Source organism: Cupressus sempervirens, chromosome 5, assembly GCF_028749045.1.
Source record: "Cupressus sempervirens isolate cs-2001-9-10 chromosome 5, ASM2874904v1, whole genome shotgun sequence".
Taxonomy (NCBI): domain Eukaryota; kingdom Viridiplantae; phylum Streptophyta; class Pinopsida; order Cupressales; family Cupressaceae; genus Cupressus; species Cupressus sempervirens.
The window spans coordinates 4,897,112-4,917,665 of NC_143122.1; the positions used below are offsets into that span (position 1 = coordinate 4,897,112).

At 42.8% G+C, this 20,554-nt stretch overlaps 1 protein-coding gene across 2 annotated transcripts in view; it reads right to left on the bottom strand.

Moving 5' to 3' along the window:
• Window positions 1-206: 206 nt before the first annotated feature.
• LOC149554324 (glutamate receptor 3.3-like) overlaps window positions 207-20,554 on the bottom strand; it is a 201,561-nt gene continuing 181,213 nt past the window's right edge. For both annotated transcript variants that reach the window (XM_089828442.1, XM_089828443.1), the window contains 3 exons: window positions 20,145-20,176; window positions 19,634-20,037; window positions 207-1,512 (listed from right to left, as the gene is read on the bottom strand). In XM_089828442.1, the coding sequence (XP_089684568.1) occupies window positions 934-1,512; window positions 19,634-20,037; window positions 20,145-20,176 (1,015 nt within the window). In that variant the 3' untranslated portion in view covers window positions 207-933. The remainder of the gene's footprint in view (window positions 1,513-19,633; window positions 20,038-20,144; window positions 20,177-20,554) is intronic.

A 20,554-nucleotide genomic window follows, 5' to 3' on the forward strand; every position in this document is an offset into this window, starting at 1 on the left:
TCTCATGTGAGCAAGAACATAATGGAAAGCATTTGAAGGAAATTGTATTTAAGTTTCACTAATTAAAACTTTGTTGATAATGTTCGAACACTCAATTGAAATACTAAAACAAAGACAACATAAAGATAAATACATCTTGAAGGGCATTGCCTCCAACATTGCCAATCCACTTAAAACAAAGGCAACTACGCAAAATAAAAGACCAATTTAAAAACTTGTAACAAAATAGTGATAATTAGAGCAGTTTGTATGGTAGCTATATTGTAGAAATATTTGGAATACGTCACTTCTCCCAATTGAACACAATAATCTGCTGCAACCAACAAAAACAGACTACAAATTTGTCAATGAGGTGACATTCAGGGGTTAAAGGCATTAGCCCATAGAAGTGTGCTTCGTTACATACTCTAGAGGAGCTTATAAGTTCCCTTGCTTTCTCATTAAGATGTTACAACTACTAATGCACAATTGATCGTCTTGCAGAGCTTAACTGTTACCGTACATGGTTTTGAAGGTTACCACAAAGGTAAAATGTTGAAGTATACAAATATAATTACATATGGGACCTTACACCTTACTAATCCTTCCTTAATTATCCACATTTGCCAACAGTGAAATGAAATAGGAGATTTTAATAATGCCATGACACCAAAGCAGTCTATGATGCCCACAAACTAGCACATCTAGACAGGATGCTGAGAATTTTAAACAAGCTGTAACCTCCTATTTAAATCTGCTCTCTGTTATGAAATAGGAGATTTTAGTAATGCCACAACACCAAAGCAGTCTATGAGGCCCACAAACTAGCACACCCAGACAGGATGCCAAGAATCTTAAACAAGCTGTAACCTTTTATTTAAATCTGCTCTCCGGTAGTTGATTTTGATCATCAGGTTTGCAGTTCTGCTTAACTGTTTTTATTCAAATAGATAGTTATCTCCCCTCAGCATCAGAGGCTTCTATTTCAATGCTTTCTGCCCTAGGTAGACTACGATTGACACTTTGGTCTTGAACACCTGACTGACCAGAAAATGAAGTGTCTTGATCTTCACCTATTCTGCTCAATGAGGTCCCACCTGCTGATGCACACTTTGCTCGTTTTTGTCTTCTTTGGGCCTTACATTCTTTTTGTGTTTCTTCCCTTTTATGTTGAGGGATCTCTTTGTTGGTAAAAAATTTTAAAAAGGACTTAACAGACTGCATTATATTTGCACATTTGGACAAGCCTTCTGTGCGACTTTCCAGGTTGATACTACCCTCTTTCCGAGCAACACAGAAAGCCCTTGCTGATTTAACACAATATGAAATGATTGCTAGTGTTGATACAAGTCCACTTATTAAAAATAAGCCTAAAAATGCTGGTGTTCCTAGATGACTGGAAATTTCATCACTTGAATCGCATGTAGAATTTCCTAGATATTTATCACGTATACGTTGCAAAGTTCCATCATCATTAAGCTTTAATATAGCAGTTGAAATATCAATGGCTAGTTGTGAACCTTTCTGAAATGCCTGCATAGAAGAAAGCCACTCAATAGTATCAGGAAATCTCTTTTAAACAGTTTTATAATATCCTGCTGTTCATTAGATAGGTTAGCAACTAATACTAGTATTTTACCAATTTTTGTTTGTCAATTAGCCATGAGTTAAGACTGAATAACAGGACATGAAAAATGTACGTAAAGAGGTTTGAGCTCTAATGCATTGAATTGTATGTGCATGTTTGAATACTTCGAATTTTACAGTCTATATTCTCATTTGCAGATTCTGTAATGAGATTTTAATCATGTAGAGGGTTTCCCCAGTCTATTATGGTGATAATATAGTGTAACCAGTATTCTGAGTGTAGTAGAATAAAGTAACTATTATGTTTAGCACTTGTTAAGCTAGTGGGGTTGGGTAGTTAAGTGGTGAGGAAATGCGTCGGTTGGTTTCCAACTAACCGACCCTTCTATAAATATCTGGAACATTGGTATTGTACAGTGTGGGTTTTCTGGTATTAATAAAGAAATCATTTCAATGCCTACTAGATTGTGGTATTACTGGTACATTCTATGTTCTATGCATGTATATATCAATTGTGTTATTTTGTATCTCTGAACTTGAGTAATATTACCACTCCACATTATTGGCGCCGTTGCCTAAGTTTGGATCTAGAGGTATTGTGCTAGACAGGATGGACTAATGGGAAGACCATTTATACCTTGCATCCAAATTACTAATAGCGACGGAGAGGAGGAAATAACTAGGGAGGATCAGTTGACACATGACCTGGTGACAGCGTGGGAAGTTGTGGTCGAGCAGTACGTGCAAAGGGAAGCCCATGAGAGGACGGTTCCTGAGAGCACGATACGCAACGAACCCTCCGTGCCACCGACAGTGCATGATCTCCTAAGACAGATTCCTCGATTTTTGGCAAGGAACCTCGTACATATTGAGGACGAAAGAGCACAACTCGAGAGAGAAAGAAGAAGGCAACAAGTTCTTCAACGGTTTACTAAGAGGGCACGGAATCACAAAGTAGAGGAACCCAATAAGCCAAGATAGGAAGATAGGCACTAAATTACTTCATACCCCTGATTCCAAATAAATACCGGAGGACAACACCAGAGGATGAAATTGAGGAGGAAGTCACCCTAAGAACCTTACGTCTCCAACAGCAAGAAGAGAGACAACGTAACTTGAGAACACAAGGGGATCCCCACTGAAGTCAGGAAGGCTGGATTGAACATACCATTGAGGAACTAGCCAATTTGGTTATTTCAAAAACACCAGGAAGGCAGTTCGAGTGCAGAATCCCAGAAACCCCTGCACGACAAGAATTCCATCAGGAGATAAACAGTCAAGAGTCTAGTCTAGCAGGAAGTGGTATTCCATCGAGAAGTAAAGTTCCATCGGGAAGGGTAGTTCCAGCGAGAAATGGTGTTCCATTGGGAAGGGGTGTTCCATCAGGAAGTGGGGTTCCATCCGAAAGTAAAGTTCCATCAGGAAGTGGAGTTCCAACAGGAAGTGTGTCGACAGTAAATAGTGTATCAGGATGTATCCTGTTAGTGTATCAAGATGTATCCGTTAGTGTATCGGGTGCATCCCGTTAGTGTATTGGGTGCATCCCTTTAGTGTGTCAGGATGCATCCTGTTAGTGTGTCAAGGTGCATCCCGTTAGTGTATCGAGTGCATCCCGTTAGTGTATCAAGATGTATCCGTTAGTGTATCGGGTGCATCCTGTTAGTGTGTTAGGGTGCATCCCTTTAGTGTATTGAGTGCATCCCGTTAGTGTGTCAAGATGCATCCCGTTAGTGTATCGGGTGCATCCCATTAGTGTATCAAGATGTATCAGGAAGGTTCTTATGTATCAGGATGTATCAGAAAGATTCTATTATTGTAGTCGACATATTATATGTGGCCGACGGATACCTTCGAAAAGGTTCCTCGGATAGTATTTATAACCCCTTCGAGATCATTGTAATCAAGGGATATCATAGCATCATAAGCATAATGTAATATCTTGGCGTATGCGAATATAATAAAAGGATTCTGCTATTCTATTCCTATCTATTGTTTGTGCGTTGATTCCTTTACCCAGTATGGTAAACATTTGTCACCGTTGCCTAATGGACCTGGAAAGGCAGGTGAATGACGAGTAATGCAGAATCAGCTAAACAAGAATAAGAACAAGCTAAAGGAAAAGGACGAAATACACACAACACAAGGAAATCTAATTTTGGCGTAGCAAGCCGAACGCAAAAAGAGGTTCCAAAAGATTGTTGCCGATGGACACAAAAGTGCAGAAGCATTGTTAGAGAAGACTCGACAGCGGGTGGAGTTGGTGGAAGAAGCACGGGAGGGATTTTTGAGTTGGTATTTGTCGAGGGAAGAGAATCCAAACGGAAGAGAATCGACTCGCACGGCTCGGAGTGCCGAAGGAGCCAAAGCATGGAGTGAACTCTTCGTCTGTGATACACTTCCAGAAGGAACAGACTCGCTTAACGGAGACCCTTCTTCACCAAAAAGCACAACTACCGAGATACCAAGTGTGAGTATCGGGATACCAAGCGTCAACGTCAGCATACCAAGCGTCGGTGTCGGTGTCGAGATGGTGGGACCAAAGGAGAAGTTGCCTAAATTTGATGGTGATGAAGCAACTAATCCCATCTGACATTGTAAAACTTGTTAAACGATTTGGAGGGCTAATGGCGTAACGGATACAAACGAATGGGTGAGGCAATTTTTGGCAACCCTACGCAGTGTCGCAATTGATTGGTTTACGAGTACCGATCCACAAAAGTTAAGCAGTTGGGATGACATTAAAAACGAGTTTTTCACAAAATTTCAACTTTTGCGCAACGATAATGAAATTGTAGCAGAGATATTCAATACTAAGCAGAGGAAGAATGAAACAGTTTGAGTCTTCGTGAGCAAGTTGAAGGACCTGATCAATAAGATGGAGAATAAGCCGACTGATGGGTTACAAAAAAGATGGTTCATCGAAGGCCTTCAACCGAAGCTGCAGAAGAAAATGAAAATCATACCGCCATCGACCTACACTGAAGCATACAACCGAGCAATGAACCTCGAAAGTGAGTAGAAGACAAAGAAGAAGACTAGCTCATCTGATTCAGATGATGACGCGTCCTTAGGAGAAGATAGCACCAATGATGAAGGCAGCAACAAGAAGGTCCGCACCCTCCAGAAGGACATGATTCGGATGATGAAGGAATTCAAGAACATGAACAAGGAGACTAAGGGCTATGAGCTATGGTGCACGAAGTGCAAGAAAGCAAGCCATACAAAGGGATCCTGTCGGAAAGGTCAATTTTGTGAAATTTGCCAAGGAATGCCCTTTCAACCTGAAAACAAGAACACCACAGCAAGTGTTCCTGACACAGGAAGCATTCGCGCCTAGAGGACGCGAGAACAACAGTACAGAGGGTGCCACATCAGGAGGATATAGAAATAATCGGCGCGGTGAAAACAACCACAATAGCGGCAACAACAATAATGGCGGGAGGAGTCGAATCCAGTATGATGCGAATGGTCGGCCAATAGTTCAATGCCGTGCATGCAATCTATGGGGTCACTTCGCCCGAGAGTGCACTACGACAAACACTCTGAAGTTGTTATGCAGATGGTGTGGACCTGGCGATCATGACGATGCTAAATGCCTGAAGTCTGGAGTAAACTTGATCACCGTCAAGACAAACGAAGAAGAGGTTTTGGCAATCACTCGAAAGCAAGCAAAATTGTATCCTAACCCAACAAAGGAAAAGAAGAGACTAGAAGTGCGGGTCTAGATCCAAAAAGCAACACAGGCAAAAATGGCACACTTGAAGGACACGCCCGATACCTTCGTACAGAACTGCGCAGAATAGAACCTCGTACGGAAAATATTGCAAACCGAGGTACCCGTCAAGATAAATGATCTATTACTCACTATGCCTCAACTCCGTACAACACTCACGAATATAGTTCCAATTGCTAAGCAACCAGCAGAGCAAGGAAAGGAGAAAGAAGGGGGCGCAAGTGCGGAAGACCCAATGCTATTAGCTCTTTCATCCGGACGTTATCCGACAATTGTTGAAATGGGCATTCTTGGGACCGTGCTAACAAACACGATCATGGATGGAGGGTCCGGTGTCAATGTGCTACCAGAGGATATCTGGAAAAAGTTGGGACAGCCAACATTGTGGCCACCTACCTTCTAACTGCTAACAGTTGACCAACAAGGAATCAAGCCATCGAGAATCCTGACAGCCCAACCAACAACGGTTGGAACATAGTTGTTCTTGTTGGATTTCATTGTGATCCCACTGAAGCAAAAAGGATATGATGCCATTCTGGGCCAAGGGTGGCTAATACAAGCCAAGGCGAAACACGATCGGAAGAAAAATACTTTATCACTTGAAAGCAAAGGGCAGAAATACGTCATTGATCTACACACACAAATGGTAGGTGAGGAGGCAGCGTCGTCGAATTTCGAAGGTGAGGGTGGAAAGGATGATGAGGGGAAAAAGAGAATGGAACCTGATGAAGAGGGAGTATTGAGACTGGAAAGAGGGTCAAGTGAGGACGATCTGGACTCGTTGAATGGCCTTTTTCACTGGCAGATGGAGGATTACGAGCTCTTTCCGAGCTGTAATATGTGAAGGGTCGACGAACATAAGAAAGAAGGAAATGAATGTTCGAAGGAATATAGAGAAGCGGAAGAAGGAAAGGCGGTTACGGCTGAAGCGGAAGGGAAGAACATACAGTATGAACCCAGAAAGAGGAAAAATTCCACCATACGACTGTGTAGAAATAATGTGTTATGTCGAACCACAGATATAGCAGAAAGGTGCCGACAGCAAGGAAGACATATCATTCGGTCTGCACAGGAAACAAAGAGGAAGGGTTTAATAAAAGTTGCAGCAGTACGGAGTGGAGGTGTTATTAACGGCAAGAAGGGGATGCCGATGGAGTCCATGGTACTGAGCTTCAGGAACAAACTAGGCCACATGGAAAGCATATGGGAGCAGCTGTATAAATTGAACAAGCTCGAGGAGAAGCGATTATTGGCACAGTGGGCAACGGAGGTGACACAGAACATGCACAAAGCATGTCGCAATAAGCACTTGAAACTGAATAGATTTCGACCCAGACAGAGGGTGTTGAAGTACGACGACTGGAATAAGATCAAACCAAGCAAAATTAAGGTTAAGTGGGTCGAGCCATATCAGATTCGGGAAGTAGGCGATAACAGAGCAATAATATTATGGACGCTCGACGGGAAGGAAGTAGCCGATGCAGTAAAAGTCTACCATGGAAGGAATAACGCACCTTCGTAGATGAACAACTGAGAAAAGAACGACTGTCAATACTGTATATATGTAAATACTACACATATGTAAGATAGCTAAAAGACAGAGTTGAACATTACAAAAAAAAATTTCAAAAAAAAAAGATGAAAAAGTACCGTACGACACCCAAAGGGGTCATCCATTAGTCTACACCGTACAGTCTAAAAGTGGTCACCATACGGCATGGCAGTGTATCATCATACAGATGCAAGAGAGAGTACGAAGTGGTCATCGTATGGCTTGTAGGAGACACCGTACGGCTTGGAGGTGGGTTACCATACGGCTTAGAGATGACATCGTACGAACTGTATCACCGTACGGCTTGATATCGTAGGCATGTGATTGACGATATAACTTGTGTCTCACCATACGGTGCTTGCTAATACCACTGTACGGCATGGTTAATGGCATTGTACGGCAATGCCAACATCAAGCACGAGACTCAACCATTTTCACCGTACAACGTACGGCTAGAAGAGGTATGCATGTGGTGAATATCGTACAACATTCCTCTAGAACCGTACACAAGATATGAGCGGCTAATACAGTAGGCATAAGGAGTCAAGAGGTCGTACGGTAGCAGGATCCATGGTGTAGCTGTGCATTGGTAGCGCAAAAAGAAATGGAGGAAGGATGTTTTTTATAAAAAAACAATGTCGACAAATCATGAATGTCTAAAATGAGTATCGGATGATGCCAAAGGGAAGGGGAAGCATCAGCAATTGCTAGAAAGAGTGTGGGATTAGAAGAAACTGCAAAAATAGTGTGTTCCATGCATTTTTGTGTGGGTTTTGGAGTGCGAATTTGGTCTTAGCGGCGAGGGGCGCTACCCCAGGACCCCGCGAGGGCAATGCCCCTCGACCCCGCTGGGGGCGTTGCCCCCTAGACCCCTAGTCATTGCGGATATCAATCGTGGAAAGTATGACCAATTGATGGGACCTGGAGCTACTGCAGGCATGAGTGTTTGTGTACCAGTGGTGAAGAGAACAATAGAGCAAGCCTTTCTAGAAGGGTGATACGCTTTGAGGCACTTGGAGTACGTGTTGGCCATGAAGCTATCTTGGTGGATGCATGGAGAGCTTGAGAGGAGTTAATCATCCAGTTGAAGGCAGTACAACGAGACCTAGCTCAATGGACCCAGAATTGGAAGCAGAGAAAGCGGCACAGGTGGCTATCAAGGTCAGTTTGACTAAGGAGACAGTGGCTACAGATGCAATGTGGGTTGGAGACCAGTTTGGTTCAAGCACAAAACGAATGTGAAAGTGATGTCATAGAAGCAGATCCATCTTGTTGTAGTTAATTGTTGAGTTTTTTTGTGTGGTCATCAGGAGATGACTTTTCTTTTTGGGGGGATGATGTCAACAGTAAATAGTGTATCAGGATGTATCCTATTAGTGTATCAAGATGTATCCGTTAGTGTATCGGGTGCATCTTGTTAGTGTGTCAGGGTGCATCCCGTTAGTGTATTGGGTGCATCCCATTAGTGTATCAAGATGCATCCCATTAGTGTGTCAGGGTGCATCCCGTTAGTATGTCGGGTGCATCCCATTAGTGTATCAGGATGTATCAGGAAGGTTCTTCTGTATCGGGATGTATCGGAAAGGTTCTATTATTGTAATCGACATATTGTATGTGGCCAACAAATACGTTCAGGAAGGTTCCTCGGATATTATTTATAACCCCTTCGAGATCATTGTAATCAGGGGATATCATAGCATCAGAAGCATAATGTAATATCTTGGTATATGCAAATATAATAAAAGAAGTTTTCTATTCTTATTTGCTATCCTATTCCTATCTATTGTCTATGCGTTGATTCCTTTACCCAATACGGTAAACAAAGTGGAGTTCCAACAGGAAGTGGTGTTCCATCGAGAAGTGGTGTTCCATCGGGAAGGGGTGTTCCATCGGGAAGTGGGGTTCCATTCAAAAGTAAAGTTCCATTAGGAAGTGGAGTTCCATCGAGAAGTGGTGTTCCATTGAGAAGTGGTGTGCCATCAAGAAGGGGTGTTCCATCAAGAAGTGGGGTCCCATCCGGTAGTGGTGTTCCCTTGGGAGGAGGGGTTCCATTGGGAAGGAGGCAACAAGGAAAGAGAATGGCATTAGATAAACAAAAATTGCCTAAATTTACAGGGGATGGATCAGAGGACCCTGCTCGCCATTGCAAAACCTGTATCACTATATGGGAAGCGAACGGGGAGAATAATAGTAATGAATGGTTGAAGGCATTTCCTACCACATTAAGAGGGATTGCCATAGATTGGTATGCAGACTTGGATGCTAGCAAGAACACTTGGGATAACCTGCGTGGAGCATTTGAGGAGGAATTCAAATTGTTAAGAGATGATGAAATTGTCACAAAAATCTATAACACCAGACAAGACAAGAAGGAATCGGTGAAGGCTTATACCAAGCGACTGAAGGAAATCATCAACAAATTAGACAATAAACCTGCAGACGAGTTAAAGAAAAGATGGTTTATTGAAGGACTCACCCCGTCCTTAAGAAAAAAAATGAAGATAGTCCCACCATCCACTTTTGGAGATGCTTGTACGTGTGCCATGGGCATTGAAGTGAAAATAAAACCTCGAAGAGGAGACGGCATGGAAGCTCTAGTGAGAGTTCGAAGGAGAGTGAGGAAGAGTCGTAAACGATCCAAGCCTTGAGGAAGGACCTCAAACAACTAATGCAGTAGTCGGAACTAAGGATGAGAAGAAGTGTTTACTGCATAAAGTAAACGGATTAATGCACAGAGACAATAGATAAGAACAGCAGAACTCCTTGTATTATTCGCATATGCCAAGAGATTACATAATGATTATGATTAGATGATTTATAATAATCCCAGATGGGGTATAAATACTTCCTACCGAACTTCCCGAAGGGGTTCGTCAGCTACATAACAATAGTAATCTACTCGTCGGCTACAAAATCTTTACCGATGACATAAACCCGTCGGCTACACAATTTCTACCGATAACATCATCCCCCCAAAAGAAAAGTCATCTCCTAGCAACTTCAAAACTAACAAAAATAGGAGACCACAAAATACAATATAGAAGGAATATAAACTAGAGAGGAGGCTGTGATCCTGAAGAATGCTGCTACCGACGCAATTCATAGACTTGCTCTGTCCAGATGCTCAAATCCTTCTGAATCCAAGTGTTAACCTCTAGGGCTTCTTTCAAAAGAAGCACTGCATCCATAGCCTGGGCCTTCGCTAAGTGCAATTCCTACTCAACTGCTTCCTTATCCCATAAAAGAGTTGCATGCTCAACTACCCATGTTGCTTACTGGCTAGCCAAATCTACATGTACCTTTTCTCTAGCCTCCTCTGTTGCCAGAGACCTCTCCTCTGCCACCTTGTCTACTGCCCTGTCCACCTCCGCACACTTGCAAGCATAATAGACTTCTTTGTACAATCCTACTATCTCGTGTGCCAGCTTCTCCAGGAAAGTGTTACATGGTCCCAACTCTGGCTCAGTGGCCCAATCTGCCAACATCTCCAGTGTCTCAACTATTGGCTATCCTCTGTCCTCAAAACATGAACAGAACCGCTGCGAACAAATCCACTAATATAAGCCTGAACCAAATACCACTCTCCGCCAAATCATAGCCTGCAATGCCACATTGTGTCCCTTTTGCAACGCAACCTGCATAGCCCTAAGGTAATCTTTGCATCTGTCCTCGTCTGACCCATAATCCTCCTTCAGCACATCATCCATGGTCCATTCCCCAGCACTGCCCGTCTCTGCCACTCCTGCAGTAACCATGTTCACATCTGGTGTCAGCTCCTCCTTCCTGGGCGCATCCTCCAACTGTGGAACTGCCACCTCCTATGGCTCTAATACAGCTGCTAGTCTAGAGGGACTCCTCCATGACTCGAGGACTGAATGGATGGTCCGACCTCGACAGGAATGACCCGGAACTGCTGCCCCAGAAATTCACTCGCTCTATCTATCACCTCCATTCTCTTGGGCTACTCTGACTGTGCCTCCATCACCAAGGAAGATGAAATAGTGACCACAGCATTTGAACCAACCACATCCAAACGAACCTGGGGTTCAGGCTCTAGCGTTGGCAACTCTATCAACTTTGGCTCTGCTGGTGCAACAGGGTTTGGTGTACAATCCTGGGAAGGTATGCCCTCAAGTGAAACATCTGCCGCGGCTGTCGAAAAAGCAATCTCTGTAGTGGTCGCCGATGCAACATCTGTCAGTCATGGGACACCTGCTACTATCCGTGGGACCACATCTGCTACTGTCCATGGGACCACATCTACTACTATTAGTGGGGTCATAACAACCGGTGCATGACGTTGACCAAACAAAGGAATGTGTGAAATGCAGGTGGACAAATGAGCCGAAGTTGGCAACTGCGGCGGGGTGAAAAATGTGGACGCGCTAACTGTCGATTCGCTGCCAACTTTCGCAAAAGTACTCTCTTTCTCGTACTCAGCCCCACTGCTCTCTGAAGTGTCCTCCCGTCCGCTGTCAGTGTCCCCGTGAGCCTCCAATCCTCAAAATACCTCCTACCCCGCTGCTGTTCCACCCATGTCCAAATGTCTCCAATAGAATATTGGAGGCTCTCCTTGCGCCAACTTTCCCCGCAGTGGAGCCTCAAAATCATCCATTGGTATCTAATTAACAACTGCCTCCAGAAATAGGCCAATGGCGTGGTGCGGCATAAAGAATGTTCGGTGCTAGAGTGTCATGAATTCCTCCATCCGATCGACAAGGACTGTGGCCCAATCGTACACTGTTCCATTCATGATGCCATTCATGAATACAATCTATGGAAATGCTATATCTGAAGCCTGAGTTGCTCCTATCAACTTGCTTTTGATGACATCCATGATGCATCGCTAGTGGCCCTCACGAATAAAATCTCGCCGAAGCCCTCTGCACTTAGACCCCTTTACCACTAACTCCATCTCCTTAGGCAAAAGATCGCAACCTACTAGTCTTATCCAATATTCTTTCCGTTCCTGAGATAGCTTGTGGTTCTTGATTTCCACCTTTCGACCTCCTGGGCCAAGGATGCCAAAAACCCTCATGAAATCCTTAGGTTTAAAAGAAACCATCTTCCGATGCTTTTTGTACAAAAATGTGTTGGTTCTGCTGTGCCGATTATATGCTATTATCATAGTTCGCAAAAATGATTCAAACAATCCCATGGAAAAAACTGGAAGCTGGATGGCTCAATGCACCTGTGCTCATATCAAAATCTATTTAATTACCTCTGTGTCTAGAGTCTCTTTCCACCATTTCTGGCATTCACTACCATTGAGCCCTTCAAATTGAACCGTGAGATGTGTGAGTTTGGCCCTTACTTTTTGCTTCTTGCTGGCAGATGTTGATGGCCCTGCAGCTCGGATTCCAGAAGCTAAAATTCAAGCATTCTTCTCCATACTCGTCTTCAGCTGGTTCTTCCACTACTTCCATTTTCCTGCTGATTCCATAATAATGGCTTCTTTCTTGTCTTTATAATATAGGGTTCCTATCATTTTTGCCTTCCCGCAGAGAATATGCCTATAATTCTCTCCTTTCCACTACCTCTTACCTTTCTCGACGGTTAACTTTTAACCATGGCTGGAAAAGAAATGCATTTGTGGGAAGAGGTTAAAATACAAGCCACGAGAATTTTAAAACTCATCCACGAGATCTAAAACCACAGACCACCGGACTCATGACACCCCCACCGAAACATATAGTGTTACCCTACAGAAGAAGAGACATGCCATGGGAAATAAGAAATGCAAGCCGCGGTTAGAAAAAGGAGGCACGGGAGACTATCGATAGAATAGGAGTTCTAAAAGACCGGAGCCGCGAGATGAAGGAATGGAACCATGGCCGTCAACAAAACTCAAAATTGCGTGTCTTGTATGAGTCTCCTTCACATAATGTCACCTCACGAGCAAAGCAACAGACATGAAAATAAGCAAAGTGTTGATGGAGAGCACGCCAAGGCTCGGAAAGAATGTGCAAATTCACGTCGTGGACAAAAAATATAACCTGCGGAGTATACAGTAACACTTGCAAATTAAAAAGAAAGACTTCACGGAAAATAGACAAGCCACAAGTGAAGGTCTACCATAGCCGCAACAGGTGAAGTTGTCGGGCACAAGATGGAGTTGCGGGAAGAGAAGCCACACCCTAAAAGATCATCCACGGAAGTCTATCCATGGGAAGAAGCCGCGGGCTTAAAAGGTTATTCATGGAAGCCTGTTCGCAGGAGGATAAGATAGCCTGCGGGAAGATGTTCACGGAGGAGAAAAGAACACTACGGGTAAGAAGTTTACTTTGCGGGAAACAAGCTCTGCCACGGGCCTCATCCACGGAAAGATGTCCGCGGACCCACTAGCGAGAAGCCCTTTCCATGGGGGTGGGTGTTTTTTCTTTTTTCAAATTTTTTCTTTTTTCTTTTTTTTTTCCTTTACAAAAATACAACCTCAATTTTCCCTCCAAACTTCGCCATTCGACGACAAGGGAGTTCTTCGGACTTCGTCCTTCTATGACGACGAGGGAGTCTTTCTAATATGATACATCTTTAGCTTCAACCCATTCACTACCTGAGGCACTTCTTGTTTGTCCAAAGTCCACAATTTTATTGCTCCATTGCCACCTACCTCCCGAATCTGGTATGGCCCTACCCATCTGAACTTAAACTTTCCTGATTTGATTTCATTTCGTCCATCAAAATTCAACACCAACTACTTGGGCTGAAACCTATTGAGTTTCAGATGCTTATCATGCCACGCCTTATGTTTGTTCTGTGTCACCTTTATCTCCCATTATGCCAGTAGCCACTTCTCTTTGAGCTTATTCAGATTATGCAACCGTTCCCTCAGGCTTTCCATGTTGCCCAACTTATTTTCTAGTGCAATCCTTAAGCTTGGTATCATGAATTCTACTGGTACCACTGCTTCCTGCCTAAACATCAACTGGAACGGTGTGTGCCCCGTTGTCACCATGTACGTCGTGCAGTATGCCACAGAGTAGAGTGTAGTTTCTCCTCCCAATCCTCACCTTAGACCGCACATGAATGGCATCGTATCCTTTCTCTTCAATGAGATCATGCCGAAGTCAAGTAAGAATGGTTGTGTGCTAATCGTCACCGATTGTGCCATCAAGACGCTGAGAGGTTTAATGCCATGTTGGTCCGCTGTCAGCAACTGGAATGTAGGTGGCCACAACGTCGGCTGTCCCAACCTCTTCCAAGTATCCTCAAGTAAGACATTCACGCTGGACCCTCCGTCGACGATTGTGTCTATTAGCACATTTCCAAGAATCCCCATCTCGATGACTGTCGGATGTTGTCTGAATGTGAGAGCTAGCAGCATTGAGTCTTCTCCACCTACAGCAATTTCCTTCCCTCTTCCTGGTTCTCTTGGTAACTGAGTAGTTGGGGCGATATTTGTGAGTGCCAATCGGAGCTGAGGCATTGTGATCAACAAAGCGTTGATTTTGACGAGTACCTTTGTTTATAGTATCTAACATACAATGTTCTGTTCCACGCAGTTTCTTGTTGGGGTACATGTGGCGTCCCTCAAGTGTGTACTCTCCGCCTATGTCACTTTCTCAATTTCCTTCTGCACTTCATCTAGCCTCTTCTTTTCTTCCCCTAGGTCGAGGTATAGTTTTGCTTGTTTCCGTGCGATTGCCAAAACCTCTTCGTCCATCCCAACGGTGATCAGATTCACTCCAGACTTCGGGCACTTAGCATCTTCATGGTCGTCGGATCCGCACCATCTACATAATAATTTTGGTGTTTGCCATTGTACAATCCCAGGCAAAGTGGTCCCACAAATTACATGCTCGACATTGAACGATCGGTCATCTATTTGCATCGTACTGAATTCGACTTCAGCTAACATTGTTATTGTTATTGTTCGCATTGTTATTGTTCTGCCCACGTCTATTATTTTTGTACCCTCCAGACGTGGCACCCTTCGTACTTGTGTTCCTGCTCCCTCCGGACACGAAAGTTGTTGAGGTCCTCTAGTTTTCATGTTAAAGGGGCATTCCTTTCTGGAATGTCCCATCATCTGGTAGATCTCGCAAAACTAGTTCTTTGGACAGGATCCCTTTGTGTGACCTTCTACCTACATTCTGTGCACCATAGCTCACTTCCATTTGTTTCTTTCTACATGTTCTTAAATTCCTTCATCATCCGGATCATGTCCGTCTGGAGAGCTCAGACCTTCTTGCTGCTATTTTCATCATCACTGCTCTCTTCTTCTGAAGACGCATCGTCATCTAAATAGGAGTTACTCTTCTTCTTCTTTGTTTTTTGCTCACTTTCCAAGTTCATCACCCAATTGTATGCTTCAGTGTATGACAACGGCGGCACAATATTCATCTTCTTCCGCAAGTGTAGACCTTCAACAAACCATCTCTTTTCTAGCCCACCTGCCAGCTTATTTTCTATTTTATTTATTATGTCTTTTAATTTCCTGGCGTATACTCGGACAGTTTCATTCTTCCCCTACTTTGTGTTGTATATCTCCGCCACGATCTCATTGTCGTCGTGCAACAGTTGAAATTTTGTGATAAACTCTTTAATGTTGTCCCAACTGGTTAATTTTTGGGGATCTGTATCAACAAACCAATCAATTGCGACACCCCATAGGGTTGCTAGAAATTGCCAGACCCATTCGTTTGTATCTGTTATGCCATTTGCCTTCCAAATCATTTCGCATATTTTGTAGTGTCGGATTGGATTGGCCATACCATCGCCATCAAACTTCGGCAACTTTTCCTTTGGTCCTACCATCACTACTGGATTTTGTGCACGGGCATTGTTCGGTCCTCCCACACCAGCGCTCTGCACTCCCACACCGACGATCTATACTCCCACACTAGCAATCTGCACACTGGCGGTCTGTACTTCCACACCGGCACTCTCTCCAACAATTGTCTTATTTCCAACAAATGTGTTCTCTAGTGAAGAAGGGCCTTCCCGTTTCGAAGTGTATCGCGGACGAAAAGTTCACTCCACGCTCGTGCTCCCTCGACACTTCGAGCCGTGTGAATTAATTCCCTTCCATCTGGATTCTCTTCCCTCGGTGATTACAAGTTCAAAAATTCCTCCCTTGCTTCTTCCACCAATTCCACCTACTGTCGAGTCTCCTCCAACAATTCCTCAGCACTTCGATGTCCGTCGGCAATCTTTTGAAACCTTCACCTACATTTGGCCTTCTATGCCAAAATTAAATTTCCTTGAGCTGTGCGGATTTCATCTTTGTCCTTCGGCTTATTCTTATTTTTGTTTAACTGATTCAGCATTAGTCGTCATTCCCCAACCTTTGTTCTAGGTCCATCACGCAATGACGCCATATGTTTACTGCATAAAGTAAACGGATTAATGCACACAGACAATAGATAAGAACAACAAAACTCCTTGTATTATTCGCATATGCCAAGATATTACACAATGCTTATGATTAGATGATTTACAATGATCCCAAATGGGGTATAAATACTCCCTGTCAAACCTTCCCGAAGGGGTCCATCAGCTACATAACACTACTAATCTACGTCGGCTACAAAATCTTTATTAACGACATGAACCCATCAACTAAACAGTTTCTACCGACGAAAGGAAGGTAAAGACCTATGGTGTACAAACTGCAAAAAAGAGGGTCATACCAAAGGAGCATGCCTAAGAAAGATGCTTTGCAAGATTTGCCAAATAGGGGGTCATGCAATCAAAGATTGCCCTTATAACCTAACAACAAGAAACGCCCAGATACTGTTTACTGGAGAATAGCCTACACCACCATCAACTCCCCCAAAGAACAATAATACAGAAGCTTCACCAGGGGGGTACAGGAATAACCGAAGAGGCAATGCCAATAGTAGTAATAACAATAGCAACACAAACACACCCCGACGGGCAATCCAATATGATTCTCAAAGACGGCCCATGATCTAATGTCGAAGATGAAACGAATGGTGCCATTTTGCTCAAGAATGTCAAAACAGAGGGGGACAGAATGGAGGAATTATCTGCAAATGGTGTGGGCCTGGCAACCATGAGGATGTGAATTGCCCAAGGCAAAATGGTGTGAACATGCTAGATATTGCAGGATCAGAAAATGAGATAGTTGCAATAACAAGGATGCAAGCTAAGAAAGTTGTGTACCCGGAGGTGACTGTGGAATAAACAAGATTTGAGGAGGCAAAGCAGAACATCCAGAATGAGTTGAGAGGGGAAACTACAGCTAAGCCAACCAAGACCCCTATGAGCAAGGGGGTACATGGGCAAAGGGGGTACCCAACATCATAAGGAAAGTATTAGAAACTCCCATTCTGGTCTCCATTGGGAAGTTACTGGACACTCTACCCCAGTTACAAGCTGCATTGACACAAGGAACACTGCCAACTCAACAGGATCCCCAAGTGGAACCAAAAATAGTGGAACCAGAAGCAGTAGAAAAAGTAGAAAAAGAAGAAACTTCAATGGAAAAGGAAGAAAACACCTTATTTACAATAGGTCTAGGGAGAGCGCCAGCAGTGGTAGAGATCGAGATCATGGGGTACAAACTCTCAAACACGATAATTGATGGAGGCTCTGAGTTGAATGTTCCATTGGAAGATACTTGGAAGGTGATTGGGAAACCTACCTTGTGGCCACCCAAATTCCAACTTGTAGGAGCAGATCAGCATGGCATCAAACCGATTGGCACCTTGATAGGGCAAAAGGTAATAATAGGAACCCAACAATTTATTTTAGACTTTGTGGTTATTACCTTAGAGAAGAAAGGATATGATGCTTTATTAGGGAGAGAATGGCTAGTAATAGCAAAGGCCAATCACAACTGGAAACAAAACACCCTCTTTATTGAGTCAAAGGGTAGGAAGTACACTATAGATCTCAAAAACCAGTCGGTAAGTCAAGACGTGGCATCTGATTCTAAAGAAGAAGAATATGAAGGGATGGAACCTGACGAAGAGGGAGTACTCAGGTTAGGAGAATACTTGGAGGATGACACAAACTCCCTTAATGGATTATTCCACTAGCAAATGGGAGACTATGAAGTTTTCCACCGAGAATGTAATATGTTGCAAATACAAGGATCTCAATTGGAAGGAAGGTACCCGGAGGAGTGTACTAAGTATGCCCAAGGAGAAAAAACGAGACCAAGTCCTTATAAAGAGACCAAGTCAAAAAGCATTACCACAATTGATAGAAAAGGAATTGATAGACAGGAAGATGTAGCTGAGGTAGCCGTACGGATACTGGGAGTGGTTGAGGAGGTAGCCATACAAACAGCCATACGAGAGGGACGGATGGCCGTGCAAAAGCACTTCTAGAACATACCTGTACGATAGCGCAGTGAAAAAGGCGTACAGCAAAACAGTGTATGCAGGGTGGACATGTCCGTACGACAGCAAGTACAATTGTACAGCAATAGCAAAGAATTCCACCTGTACAGCAACAAGGAACTACATCCTTACGCTAAGACATGCCTATACAACAGAGACACCAGTCCCTACGGCAACAAGCTTCAAAAGGAAATCCCATCCGACAATCACCCGTACGACAGTCATCTGTACAGCAATAAGGCAAAGTATGGCATTGGAAAATTTCATCTGAACATGGCAGTATACGAAAATGACGAGCAACATCCGTACGATATCCATTCAAGTTCGTACGACAACTATTCACATCCATGCGAGAATGGTGTATAAGAGGTAATTTCGTACGACAGGTGGAGACACTTGTACAACAACAATCTAGAGGATGGCAAACAGAGGTACGACAAACACAGGCGTTCCTAGTACCTGAGAAATTCCTACAGAATCTGGGACAACTTGTGGAAGTTGGTTACAAGCCATCCCTGCAGAGGGATGGTTGGTACAAGGGGCACATACAAGAAATTAAAAAGGAAGAGACAAGGGAGATGGAAAAAGGCAAAGGTGAAGTGGCAAAAGGAAGTGACAGCATTGGCAAGTTATGGCTACCACCTTCCATCAATTGGAAGCAAAAAAAGTGGCCATGGAGGAAGCCTAGCAAGTAGAGAAAGCAGATCCGAGCACAGGGATGTCCTCCCATCCCTCTTCTTGCAGTCAAAGTTTTTTTTTGTTTTCATGTTCAGCAGTTGTCTAGAAGACGACTTCTTTTTTTGGGGGGAATAGATGTAGCTGGAATAAAGTAACTATTATGTTTAGCACTTGTTAAGCTAGTCGGGTTAGGTAGTTAGGTGGTCATTGGTATTGTACGGTGTGGGTTTTCTGGTATTAATAAAGAAATCATTTCCGTGCCTACTAGATTGTGGTTTTACTAGTACATTCTATGTTCTATGCATGTGTATATCAATTGTTATTTTGTATCTGTGAACGTGAGTGATATTACCAATCTACACTGAGATTTGAATTATTCAGTAATTTAACTTAGCAGCATAATTACTACTGTAAGAATGAACCAAAACAAACTGGGATTTTAATGGCCAAAATATGTAAATTGTTGCAACAGAACTAACCACAAAGAAAATGTAAATATTGCAAATTTCTCAGGCATTGCCTCCATTCACTCCTATAAAGCTAATGTAAAATCAGGACAAAATCAATCCAGGTAAGATGCTGTGCTGGACAAATACACTTCTAAAACATAGCAAAACCAGCAACATCATCATTATTACTGTATGTTTATCACAGAAGTTTGTTGATTATCTTTCACGGAATATCAGTTATATTTATACTTTATAGTAATTCATAAGAAATTGGATTTTCCTATGCTATCCATTTCACTACAATTTTTTGTTTAGAGAGCTAAAAGGGGTTTTCAGAACTTACAAATCCCCAGTCACCTTTGCTGAATTCTGGGCCAGAAGCCTTAAACTCACATCTTTGCGTCATAAACAAATCTGCATAAGGCTTCTCATCCACAACTGCTGCCACCCCACCTCGTTGTGGGCCATTTAATAATGCATTTCTATAATTCTGTAATGTATTTAATGGGACCAGTCTCTCTTTTGCTACATTCAGCTCTAATAGGTAGTCTCTCACAAATGATCCACTTTGATAGCCAATAGGGTTATCACTTGTAATTAATCCACCAATGCCATTCACTGTTGGCCTTAGTTGTTCAATAGTCAGAATTGACGTGAGATTTGCAGTGTAACTCGAAGTGATGATAAGTACCACAAAAAACCAAACAATTAACACTATCCGGCCTAAAATACTTTTCACTTTCTCCCCTGCAAATAGCAAGAAACAATCATTTAATCTTACTACACTATTTATATAGGAGCCTAATAGCTAAAAGAATGATAGTGATCAAAAGAATAAAGGTAGTTTTTCTTACTCTGAGTAAAGAAAAGGGTTGACAATATGAACCTGCAATAGATCAATATAAACATTAAAAAACTATTAAATAATTCTCATTTTAAATGTTATTACAGATATTGTCAAGAATATATTGCTACTAAATAGTGTGTTTGACATTTATAGAAAGATCTTTGTGACTGATTTTGAATAAGAATTTCACTAGGAGTTTTTTTGCCAGTTTTATTTGTCTGTGTTTATTACATACATTGATTTTAACCCATTATAGTCTTTGCATCCATCAACAAGTTAGCCTTACACTGCTATTATAAACATGAAAATTACAATTTAGACTTACACTGCTCTCATAAACAGAAGAATTACAATTGAGATTTGTTAAGAAAACATTTCAGATGTTTTTGTAAATATAGGTATGGTCTTAAGCACGTC